Raw genomic sequence first — 12309 nt, 5'->3', positions numbered from 1 at the left:
AATTACAGGACAGTTAGTCTTACTTCGGTGGTAGGCAAAGTAATGGAAAGGGTACTGAGGGATAGGATTTATGAGTATCTGGAAAGACATTGCTTGATTAGGGACAGCCAGCACAGACTTGTGAGGGGTAGGTCTTGCCTTACAAGTCTTATTGAATTCTTTGAGGAGGTGACCAAGCATGTGGATGAGGGTAGAGCAGTGGATGTAGTGTACATGGATTTTAGTAAGGCATTTGATAAGGTTCCCCATGGTAGGCTTATGCGGAAAGGCAGGAGGCATGGGATAGTGGAAAGTTTGGCCAATTGGATAGAAAACTGGCTAACCGGTCGAAGTCAGAGAGTGGTGGTAGATGGTAAATATTCAGCCTGGAGCCCAGTTACAAGTGGAGTTCCGCAGGGATCAGTTCTGGGTCCTCTGCTGTTTGTAATTTTTATTAATGGCTTGGAAGAGGGAGTCGAAGGGTCGGTCAGTAAATTTGCAGACAATACGAAGATTGGTGGAGTTGTGGATAGTGAGGAGGGCTGTAGTTGGCTGCAAAGGGAATTAGATATGATGCAGAGCTGGGCTGAGGAGTGGCAGATGGAGTTCAACCCTGTTAAGTGTGAGGTTGTCCATTTTGGAAGGACAAATAAGGATGTGGAATACAGGGGTTAACGGTAGGGTTCTTAGTAAGGTGGAGGAGCAGAGGGATCTTGGGGTCTATGTTCATAGATCTTTGAAAGTTGCCACTCAGGTGGATAGAGTTTGTAAGAAGGCCTATGGTGCATTAGCGTTCATTAGCAGAAGGATTGAATTCAAGAGTCATGAGGTGATGTTGCAGCTGTACAGGACTTTGGTTAGGCCACATTTGGAGTACTGTGTGCAGTTCTGGTCGCCTCACTTTAGCAAAGATGTGGAAGCTTTGGAGAGGGTGCAGAGGAGGATGTCAGGGGTGGGTTCTTTACCCAGAGAGTGGTGGGGGCATGGAATGCGCTGCCCGAGGGAGTGGTAGGAGTCAGATTCATTGGTGACCTTTAAGCGGCATTTGGATAGGTACATGGATGGGTGCTTAATCTAGGATAGAAGTTCGGCACAACATCGTGGGCCGAAGGGCCTGTTCTGTTCTATGGGTTTTTTATAAACTACACAAGGCCTTCCCCAGGATACTGCCCGAGAGTCTCACACCCTCTCCTGGGATATACCGTGGATGGATTACACTCCCTTATCCGAACAGAGATATACCCCACCCCACCCCCTCACTCACTCCTCCCCCTCACCCTCACCCTCACCCCCCACCCCCACCCCCCTACCCTCACCCCCCTACCCTCACCCCCTCACCCCTCACCCCCCCACCCTCACCCCCCACCCTCACCCCCCCACCCTCACCCCCTCACCCTCACCCCCCTCACCCTCACCCCCTACCCTCACCCCCCCCACCCTCACCCCCCCACCCTCACCCCCTCACCCTCACCCCCTCACCCTCACCCCCTCACCCCCCCCTCACCCTCACCCCCCTCAACCTCACCCCCTCACCCCCACCCTCACCCTCACCCCTCACCCCTACCCTCACCCCCTCACCCTCACCCTCACGCCTCACCCCCTAACCCTCACCCCCCTCACCCTCACCCCTCACCCTCACCCCCCTACCCTCACCCCCTCACCCTCACCCTCACCCCCTACCCTCACCCCCTACCCTCACCCCCTCACCCTCACCCCCCTCACCCTCACTACCCATTCACCTGACGCCCCGCTCCCTGTAACACGCCGAAAGCCCGGACACACCACACTCCCGCCGCCGCCGCCATGTCCGCGAGAACACCCGACCCGAGCGGCCACGTGACCGGCCCCTCCGCAAACCGACCAATCAGGACCCGGAGGGCGGGACACGGCCCGAGAGCGGCCACGCCCCGCGCCTCCCCCTCTCACCCCTCCCCCTTCTCACCCCTCCCCCTCTCACCCCCTCCCCTTCTCACCCCTCCCCCTCTCACCCCCTCCCCTCCCCCTTCTCACCCCTCACCCTCTCACACCCCTCCCCTTCTCACCCTCCCCCCCCCCTCTCACCCCTCCCCCCTCTCACCCTCCCCCTCTCACCCCCCTCCCCCTCTCACCCCCTCCCCCTCTCACCCCTCCCCCCTCTCACCCCCCTCCCCTCCCCCCTCTCACCCCTCCCCCTCTCACCCCCTCCCCCACTCACCCCTCCCCCCTCACACCCCCTCCCCTCCCCTTCTCACCCCTCCCCCTCTCACCCCCTCCCCTCCCCCCCTCTCACCCCTCCCCCTCTCACCCCCTCCCCCTCTCACCCCTCCCCCTCTCACCCCCTCCCCTCCCCTTCTCACCCCTCCCCCCTCTCACCCCTCCCCCTCACACCCCCTCACCTTCTCACCCCTCCCCCTCTCACCCCCCTCCCCTCCCCCTTCTCACCCCTCACCCTCTCACCCCCTCCCCCTTCTCACCCCTCCCCCTCTCACCTCCTCCCCTCCCCTTCTCACCCCTCACCCCTCTCAACCCCCACCCCTCCCCTTCTCATCCCTCACCCCCTCACCCCATCTCTCCCCTTCTCACCCCTTCACCCTCTCACCCCCTCCCCTTCTCACCCCTCACCCTCTCACCTCCCCCTCTCACCCCCCCTCACCTTCTCACCCCCCCGCTCTCACACCCTCACCCCTCCCCTCTCACCCTCCTCCCCTCCCCTTCTCACCCCTCACCCTCTCACCCCCACCCCTCCCCTTCTCATCCCTCACCCCCTCACCCCATCTCTTCCCCTTCCTCACCCTTCACCCTCTCACCCCCCCTCCCCTTCTCACCCCCTCCCCTCCTCTTCTCACCCCCTCCCCTCCCCTTCTCACACCCTCCCCCTCTCTCCCCCTCACCCCTCCCTCCACCCCCTCCCCTCCCCCTCTCAGCCCTCCCCCTCTCTCCCCCTCACCCCTCCCTCCACCGCCTCCCCCCTCCCTCCACCCCCTCCCCTTCCCCCCTCTCAGCCCTCCCCCCTCCCCCTCTCAGCCCTCCCCCTCACCCCCCTCCCCCCTCCCGCCCCTCTTACCCCTCTCCCTCACACCCCCTCACCCCCCCTCCCACCTCCCCTTCTCCCCCTTCCCCTCCCACCCCTCACCTCACTCCCCTTCTCAGCCTCACCCCCCTCCTCCCTTCTCACCCTCACCCTCTCACCCCCCTCCCCATCTCACCCCCCCACCTCCCCTCCCCTCTCACCTTTCACCCCCTCCCCCTTCTCACCCTCCCCCTCTCACCCCCCTCCCCTTCCCTTTCTCACCCCTCAACCCCCCACCCCCTCCCCTCCCCCTCTCACCCCATACCCTCTCCCCTCCTCCCCTCCCCCCTCCCCTTCTCACCCCTCAGCCTCTCACCCCCACCCCTCCCCTTCTCACCCCTTACCCTCTCACCCCCACCCCTCCCCTTCTCACCCCTTACCCTCTCACCCCCACCCCTTCTCCTTCCCTCCCCTTCTCACCCCTCACCCTCTCAACCCCTCCCCCTTCTCACCCCCTCCCCTCCCCTTCTCACCCCTCACCCCCTCCCCTTCTCACCCCTCACCCCCCTCCCCTTCTCACTCCCTCCCCCTCCCCTTCTCACCCCCTCCCCTCCCCCCTTCTCCCCCCTCACCTCCTCCCCCCTTCTCACCCCTCACCCCCTCCTCTCCCCTTCTCACCCCTCACCCACTCCCCTCCCCTTATCACCCCTCCCCTATCACCCCCCACCACCTCCCCTCCCCTCTCACTCCCCCACCCCCTGCCCTCTCCTCTCACCCCCCTTCTCACCCCCCTCACCCCCCTCCCCTTCTCACCCCCCACCCCCTCCCCTTCTCACCCCCCCACTCCCTCCCCTTCTCACCTCTCACCCCCTCCCCTTCTCACCCTCCCCCCTCTCACCCCCTCCCCTTCCCTTCTCACCCCCTCAACCCCCACCCCCTCCCCTCAAATTCTCACCCCTCCCCCCCCTCACCCCCCCACCCCCTCCTGTGAACAGCCTGCTGTGCTGAAATATCTTTTTCTTGTTATTTGTAACGATATAAAAAGCATTTTTGTATTTATGTGGCACCTTTGCTCGGAGGCTACCTTCTGGAAGCAAGTGAGGTAGAGGACTATATAAGCAAATTGTGTGAATGTTCTATTAGGAGATTTTTACCTTGCATGCAGTTTGGGACAAGGAGAAGAATACTAATACATTTTTGTGTTAGTGTTGTTGGTAAATTAGGGACCTTCCCACTGACATTTTCATTTTACATGGTTCCTGAGTCTTTAAAAGCAACACTGTAGCTGCACCTCCCACCCCCGCCCCCCCCCACACCCACAACCTTCCTGTTCACTTCTTCCTGCTTATTGAGCCATCTGTTTGCCACTTCCCTGCCACTCCCCACCCTTACACTTGGTGCCTTCCTCCCTGACCTTCCTGCTCACTGTCTCAGGTCCTCACCTGTGATGTTGTTCCTCCCTCCCTCCCTCCTCCCTCCCATTTGTTTCTCCTCTCTGCTCCCTCGCTCAATCTCTCCCACTTGTCATCCCTCTGTCGGCATCCACTCCACAGCTTGCTGTTTGGGAGAGAGTACAGAAACAAGCGAGTAGGAACAGCAGAAGGAAGTGGCGAGCTGGAGCTTCAGGGACATACAAATTAGCATCAAAACACCTTCAGTAAAGGAATGAGCTGTTGGTTGGGAACAGATCGAAGAGATCGCTCCTAGGATTCTGTGCTACAGTGCTGGTGCACTAGGCCCAGGAGGGGAAAGGGGAGAATGGTCATGTTTCCACAGAGGATGAGGAGATTCCTCCAGGAACACATTACAAAAAGAAGTGAGAACAGATATCTTTAATGAAGTGCTTGTAACTGAAGTGTACCACAAGGGATTATACAAAGTTTCAATAGTCTTGCTGGTGGTTTGATTTAAGGGTTTTGACCCACAGAACACTGCAATGGGTAGAGGGTTAGAAAGTTAAGGATTAGCCATGGTGATGCAGGTTTATCTTCAGGGCACTTCGCTCGTCTGATGATGTCCTGGATGTCTCCTGTACTCATTCTCCTTCCTGTTCTTCCTCCGTCATGTATTGCTTTCCCTCTTCACTGCCTACATCGCATCTCTTTGTAGAGCCTGCAATTGTAACTCCTGTTATGAAGAGATGCAATCCAAATATTATTGTCTGTCTGAAAGATTATAAGAAGCTCTCCAAATGTATCCTGAGTTTTTAAGCAAAGGACAGTTTGCTAAGGAAAAGCCACTGAGTACAACTGCAACAGTCTGTTGCACCTGCAAGAATTACAGAGCACAAATAGAGTCATTCAGCTTGGAGAATATTCAGCGTTCAAAATCGCCTGGTTCTGAGTGGGATAAGATTATTGCATTTTTGAACTATGAGAAAATCTGACTTTCTGAAGAACTCCTCTCTCTTCAACTCGTTTTTAGCAAAGCATGTGATCTGAAAGCCCACTTTAACTCATCTTTACCTGTCTGGATGGATGTGTCTCAACTGGATTTCCTTGGAATCTACACTTTGATGCAGAGAAACTCAAAATAATTGCAGCATCTTTCAGGAAGGCCCCCCCCCCCCCCCCACCTTGCGCTAGCAGGGTCCTGTGTTGCAGAAGGACTTCAGAATCAGAGTATCATTTTGGACAATCCATAATTTCCTTTTTCCATGAATTTAATATTATTTAGCCCAAAGTATTTTAAAGTTAACCTTCTGCAAAGTTTTCATTTCTTTGTTTCTCCTCAGACAAGGGTCAATATTTATGTTTGTATAATGCAAACATTTTGCCAATAATCTTTGAATATTTATCTGATGTTTGTTTTTTGGCAATGAATCAGATATTTGTTGGCTGTCTCACTCTTAAAATTGAACATGCAAAGTATGAGACTTATAGGTCTTTTTAATCAATTTTTAAAGGGCTGGTAATACACACTTCTAGAGCAGGTGGACTTAAACACAGGTCTCCCGGCCCAGAGTTAGGGACAGTGTCACCATGCCGCAAGATGCCTGCTGAGGATTGTATAAATCGCTAACTTGTTTCACTTTAAATATTTAACCTCCCTCCACCAAACCTGCAAGTTCTTAGAACATAGAAGAATGAGGGTAATAGATACATGGGAACACAATCACCTCCAATTTCACCTCACTCACCAGCCTGACTTAAAAATATGTTGCCTTTCCTTCAGTGTCTCTGGGTCTCCCACTAACAGCACTGTGGGTGTCTCTACACTCTAAGAACTGCAGTGGTTCAAGAAGGCAGCTTACTACCACCTTCACAGTGGCATTTAGAGATGTGTAATAAATGCTAGCTCAATCAGTGACACCCACATCCCGCAAAAGAAAATTAAAACTCTGCAGTTGCAAAAGAAATTCAACAATACCACATCTGAAAGTCCCACATACAGATGATTTTCAGCTGAATGCATCATTTGCAGGGAATGTTTAACCGAGGGTGTTCACTGGAACCACATTGGATGCAACAGACATTGTGAGCTGTCTACCCTGCATTGTTCCAACATGTGCATATCAAGCTGGCCTCCGCACCTTGGAAGCATGGTACAGTTCACAGGCTTTGCTAGGGAGCAACTTGCCACCATTCTGAGTCTTCTGGATCCCACATTTTGCTGAGTTTTACAAAATCTTATTTTCTGAAGCATAGTCCAACTTCCAATTCCTCCCGTAAAATTGCGTCAATCATACTCACTGTACATGTAATTAAATATATTTGCCAATTTACACACTCTACAAAAGTGTGCTAGTGTGTATTTTATCACAGACCGCCTCAGTATTAGTTGTATGCATTGCTACCCCTCTGTAAAATTAGTGTCCCCAGCAAATGTTAATTATGATTCCCAAACCAAATTCTCTATTGTGTACTTTCATTTCTTTGACTAATTTTTCCCTACAAATGTTAAATAGTTAATTGTAGAACATAAAAAAAAGCAGGCAAAGTGAAAGTACCCTTGAAACTAGAGAACCATCTGGGTACTGGGGTGTATTTCCATGTTAACTAGATAGTTAAGGAAAAATGGAATGTCAGTGAGAAAGATGCCTATGAAGCCTTCCCACCATAATTGGGAGACATTTGAAATGAGATGGACAAGGATTATACTTGTGATATTGGTACTAAGGAATAATAATGCACAGCGTGGAATACAAAGCTGAATGTCTCCATCAAATTAAATGTCTCTCCCAGATATGGAGACAAGAAACAGAAATAGTTAATTTCCTGGTGTTCAATATGATCTTGGCTGATCTGCTCTTGGGTTCAATTTCCTGTCTGCCCTCCAAAACCCTTGTCTGTCAAAAGTCTCTCAAACTTGACCCCAACCCCAATTGCTTATCAAGGAAGAGACTTCCAAGCACTAATGACTGTCCCGAGAAGAAATCCCTCCTCACCTCTCTCTTAAATGGGAAATCCCTTATTTTGAAACTGTGCACCTAGTTCAAGATTCTCCCCCACAGAGGAAGAAAACACAGTAAAGAGTGGGACTGCATGCAAATGACTGTAGTTCTTGTCGAACATAAATGAATAACCTTTCCTGCACTGTTTTGCTGGTGCCACGGTTTGCTTTGTTGCTATCAGTGTTGCTTAATGTATGACTTAGGTTGTGGTTCTGGTTGGCACATGCCTTCAAGAGTATCAACTGTTATAATCCCCATAGAGACTAAAATCTTGAAAAATGAATGCGTAAAACAATCATACAAAAGGAATTGACGGACAAGATTTCATCTTTTTAAAGCTTTTACACTAGTAGTTGAATTCAAAATCAGCATATAGTTAGGCATGCATTAACAGAAGAATAGAGTTTCACTAGGAACAATAGATTTCACTTTAACTAGATGACACAACAGATATGCCATGCAGAGTTGCAAGCTTTCCCCCTTCAGTATGTGAGACATGACATAGCCATGCAGATTCATAATATGCTGTTTCTTTATTCACACGGTGGAGGCGGATGGAGTGGTAGTGATGGCGGTTAGGAGTCTGACAAAAGCTTCCGCCCCCGAGTTTCACAAGCATGATTATCATTGGCAAGATGCATTTTTATGACTCCAGTCTGCCTCAGGTCATGACCGTCCTGACAAATGCAGATTTTCAGAGATCCTTTTCAAATGACCAACCAATAACACTCTTGTTTCATAGATCAACTCCTTCTGGTGAAAACACCCAGCTTTCAGCATCACCAAACGATCCACAGAGCTTTCCAGCTTTCAGACTTTTCTTTAGTCAGCTTCTCGTCGAAATCCTGACCGCTTCCCGAGAGAGATTTGCTTCTCCTCACAAGAATTCAGTATGTTCTGATACTGACTATAAACTGTAACCCAAACCTCCCACATAGTTTCTGTTTTCTTTATTTTTTAGCAACATCAGCCAGGGTTTAACTTCTTAGAAATGGTGTCATAACCAAGTAATCCACCTACCCTCCTTTTTCAGAACTCTCTTTAGTATCGCTTCGATTTCAAAGGATATCTCAAAAATACAAGTTAATTTTTGCAAAATTCAGTGTTCACCACCTTAAGATCCTGTTCCATCTATCCCGTTGCCACTTTCTTCTCCAGTGAAATTATAAATGCAGAACTTATCCCAAAATCCAACAGCCGTAAGAGTCTGTGATTCACCATGCACCCCAGTCTGTTACCAGGAGTTGGGAAATCTGGTTAACAGTGAAGGATGGTTTATGGACATGGTCAGGGCTATTGTAACTCCGTAGAGGATGCATTCCAGAGTTTGTTCATAACTTCTGCAAGTATTTTGTTGCCACTTGCACCACCAAAATGCTGATCGCAAACTGACCACGCACGAGCTCCTTCACTAATGTTTTCCTTCTTTTAAAATTCTACCGCAACCACAGACAAATGCACTGTTCCTTTAATACTGTTGGCAGGCTGCCCAAGAACACTTGAGGAAGAGACGCATGCATAAGATCCAAATTCAGAGAGGCAATGCTGACGGGACTTGGGTGACATTCTAAGTTGGTTGCAAATCTGCGTCTTAAGAACTATTTTCCTTGCTATCTATGAGCTGACCTGTGATGTTGGACAATGCAACTCTCTGCCCAACTGACCTCATAATCATCGCTGTGTTGCATCATGGACAATGTCAAAGTAGCCTTCAGGAGTAGCCAGCAGCGTCATGAATGCCTCTGTGTGATACTGGCCTGATAGAGAATCCGACAACATGCTGAAAGTGGACCAGATCATGAGCCCGATGAAGATGAGCCTGGTGGACGTCAGTAAAATCTTCTCGATGCTTCAGCCCCGAAATCAAGATGACAATGTGGAAGTCAATCAGATTAACCAGGCCATCTCCAGAAACGATGCCACACTTTTGTCTGAGCTCTTGTCCCAGGAGAGGTACGTCCAGTTCATCAATAATCGGAGCGGCTGGGGGGTGCCGGGCACTCCTTTGCGTTTGGCAGCCTCCAAAGGCCACGTGAGCTGCCTGGAAATCCTCCTGAGGTACGGTGCCGAGGTGGACAGTTTAGATGTGAAAGCTCAGACCCCTCTGTTCACAGCTGTGAGTGGTAGGCACTTGCACTGTGTCCGGGCTCTGCTAAGAGCAGGGGCCAATCCAAATGGGAGTATCTACAACAACTGCTCGCCGGTCCTAACTGCTGCCAGAGAAGGGGATATGGATATTCTGCAAGCGCTGCTGGAGTATGGGGCTGAAGTTAACGTGCGCTCCAAGGTGCCAGAATGGGCATCAAATGCTTGTGCCTGTAGCGGCCCACTCTACCTGGCCTCAGTTTATAGACACTACGAATGCTTCCGGCTGCTCCTCTTGTACGGGGCTGACCCTGATTTCAACTGCACAGAGCAAAGACTCTTAGCAAAGATCAAACAGCCAAAGACGGTTCTGGAAATGTGCCTCAGGTACGGTTGTGGGCCTCAGTACATCCAGCTGCTCATAGACTTCGGAGCAAACCTTTATCTGCCAGGCCACAGCCCGGTGAAAAATACACAGCAGAACAAAGCTGCCGAGCTTCTGGCACGAGCCACAGGTGAGACAGTCGGAGCCAAGCATTATCTCAGAAGTGGAGAGGTTTAGGGAGGGAGTCTTCTCTGAGGTTGGGAACAACAAAGGTGAGTTTCCACCGAAGCGCTTGCGACAGCAAAGTGCATGGGGAGCTAAACTGGGCAAGACACCAAAATTCAGAATCGTGCCACCAGGCTCACTACTACATAGCTGAGGCATGTGAGACTGTTGTCTTCCTGGACATCGGAGTGAGTAGTCACTGGTTTGTCTTCATTGGGGAGCACTAGTCCATGTTCTGCCATGATTGATGTCAGTAACTTCAGTTGCCCAGGTTACAAAGGATGGCTGGGGGAGTGAACTCTAATCTGTGCAAGGAGGCTGACCAAGGGTTGAAGGGTCACTGTGGAAAAGTGGAAGGATTACCTAAGAATGTGAGTGGTGCAGCTACAGTGTTGAAAGAGCTTCACAGACAGGGATGTTGTTGACTCTTGTGCCTAAAGTGCTGCTTGATTCATATCAACATTAGGGTTTTGGAGATTGAATTGAGGGGACTGGGGAGTGCTGACATAGTGTCAGTGATGGAGGGGAGAGTACTATATTGTATGGTGGCAGCTCACAGTTATAGGCAGGAAGTGGATGGTCTCATGGATCTGCTCGCTGCTAAAAGTGAAGATGGCCCCAATAATGGGAGAACTAAGGGGCAAGCATGAGGGACAGTGATGTCTGTCGGCTCAGGGGAGGCTGAAGCAGATGGCTGACCATTGTAATGGTGTGCAGTGTAACTGGAGGGCCTCTTGAGGGTGACTGAGAGGATGTTAATCCCAACTCAGGAGTGGTCAGCGATAATGGGACAGGATCTTGATGGATGCTCTTCCAAAAATTACGATCGTACCCCATTGTCTGACTAGAGACTAACCCATGTCATAATGAGCCAACCTATCCTGGGGGTGTTGGTCTTCTTTCTATGGATAGGCCCACAGGTTTGCTCCGTCCTTCAGGATCTCATGGCATTGACATCTCAGCAAGATTAGGAGCCGCAGTGAAATCTGAGCTGAAGGACCTCTGTTGTTGTCTGAGACAGGGACTGATGAGCTGAACAGATCCAACCTGGCTCTTTGTTCACATCTGTGATAAAAGAGACGGGGAAAATAAATTCCATACTCTGACTGCAGCAGTCAATAAACCAGCATAAGGCCACATCCTGTTGGACCTGTGACACCTCTGGGGGTTGGAGTGGGATTGGGAAGCACCACAGTCTTCACTGATGCTTCTGGTTTGTATCAAATGATGGTCTGGCCAAGTGCTGTTTAACTGTGGTGTGATGACCTTCAACCCCAAGAGTTCACAGCAGGGTATAGTGGGGCAAGAACTTCTTGCTGACCTGCCCCATAAGATTCACCATTGTCCCCACACACCATGAATGTGAAATGGACTGAGAACCACAAAAGCAATTGAAGAATCAACCTGTTCCCACACGACAGTGACTCCCACTTCCACACCTGACTTTAGATTGCATTAGATTTCACCCACCATCTGTAGACATCCAATGAAGCAAGGCCCTGATAAGTTCTACTGACATATGTCCCTCAGTCAGAGATGAAACCATTGGGAGAGTAGGAGAGGAACCTTAGGAGAATCTCATCTTCCCAATTAAACTGCACTCTTCTGCAGGCCAGACAATGGCCAAATAGTCTCCTCAGGGCATAGTCTATTCACATAGAACCGTATGTTTGATTTCTTTTTTCCAGCTCAGCCAAGATCGTTGATGTCACTCACCAGAATGGCAATCCGTAAATCCCTCAAACTCCTAAGTCGGCTACAGTCCATTGACCAACTGGACATACCGCTAATCCTAAGGAAGTATTTGAAGCACCAGACTTGAGGTGGATAGACAACAAGGTTGTGTGGATCTGTATAAGTAGGTACGCACTCAGTCCACCCTTCCCTACCTTGCAGCAGAGAGGAGGGAGAGCCAACTGTACCAGCAGCACGATTCCATCCCCACCGCAACCCTTTTGTACTCCTGCAGCTTCGTTGTAATTGGCCCAAGCATCTGATTACAAGTAGAATTCCTTAATCCACTCTATGTAGTAAGTTATTCCATAAGTCATAGTAAAGGAAGATGTACAAAAAATGCTGTATTCGCAACATAAATTTCAAAAAGCTTTGCCAGAAACTTACTTGCTCGTGAGAATTGCTCACGGTCGTTTTATTTTCTCCAACAAGATGGCGTCAAAGTGGGAGATAGTCACTTAAAGCCGTCTATCCACTGTGCCACCTAATGGCCAGAGCCTGCAACTACACCGTGATTGTTGACATGAGAAAGGTTGTCTGAAATTTTGATGCAGTAATTGTAAATGGCAAATGTAAAGA

At 50.6% G+C, this 12309-nt stretch overlaps 2 protein-coding genes across 3 annotated transcripts in view; one reads left to right on the top strand and one right to left on the bottom strand.

Moving 5' to 3' along the window:
* mrps14 (mitochondrial ribosomal protein S14) overlaps positions 1-1821 on the bottom strand; it is a 9521-nt gene extending 7700 nt beyond the window's left edge. Inside the window, exon 1 of the mRNA XM_072573417.1 lies at positions 1719-1821. Within this exon, the coding sequence (XP_072429518.1) occupies positions 1719-1784 (66 nt within the window). The 5' untranslated portion in view covers positions 1785-1821. The remainder of the gene's footprint in view (positions 1-1718) is intronic.
* Positions 856-11818, top strand: LOC140479595 (ankyrin repeat and SOCS box protein 12-like). 2 transcript variants are annotated; one of them, XM_072573419.1, is made up of 3 exons: positions 856-884; positions 9180-9961; positions 11685-11818. In XM_072573419.1, exons 2-3 carry the CDS (start codon positions 9208-9210, stop codon positions 11816-11818), a joined length of 888 nt encoding a protein of 295 aa, XP_072429520.1. In that variant the 5' UTR covers positions 856-884; positions 9180-9207. The 2 variants fall into 2 exon arrangements, with proteins under 2 accessions (XP_072429520.1, XP_072429519.1); XM_072573418.1 differs by lacking the exon at positions 856-884 and having other exon boundaries at positions 9148-9961.
* The last annotated feature ends 491 nt before the right edge of the window (positions 11819-12309 follow it).

The sequence above is a fragment of the Chiloscyllium punctatum genome, chromosome 7 (genome assembly GCF_047496795.1).
Source record: "Chiloscyllium punctatum isolate Juve2018m chromosome 7, sChiPun1.3, whole genome shotgun sequence".
Taxonomy (NCBI): Eukaryota; Metazoa; Chordata; class Chondrichthyes; order Orectolobiformes; family Hemiscylliidae; genus Chiloscyllium; species Chiloscyllium punctatum.
The sequence above is the reverse complement of the archived record's forward strand: the minus strand, read 5'-3'. Positions and strand labels throughout refer to the sequence as shown.

Coding starts and splice junctions, on each gene's coding strand:
- LOC140479595 (XM_072573418.1), top strand. CDS start 9,160: ATGAGCCCGATGAAGATGAGCCTGGTGGACGTCAGTAAAATCTTCTCG. Junction 9,962..11,684: donor GCTTCTGGCACGAGCCACAG/GTGAGACAGTCG, acceptor TCTTTTTTCCAG/CTCAGCCAAGATCGTTGATG.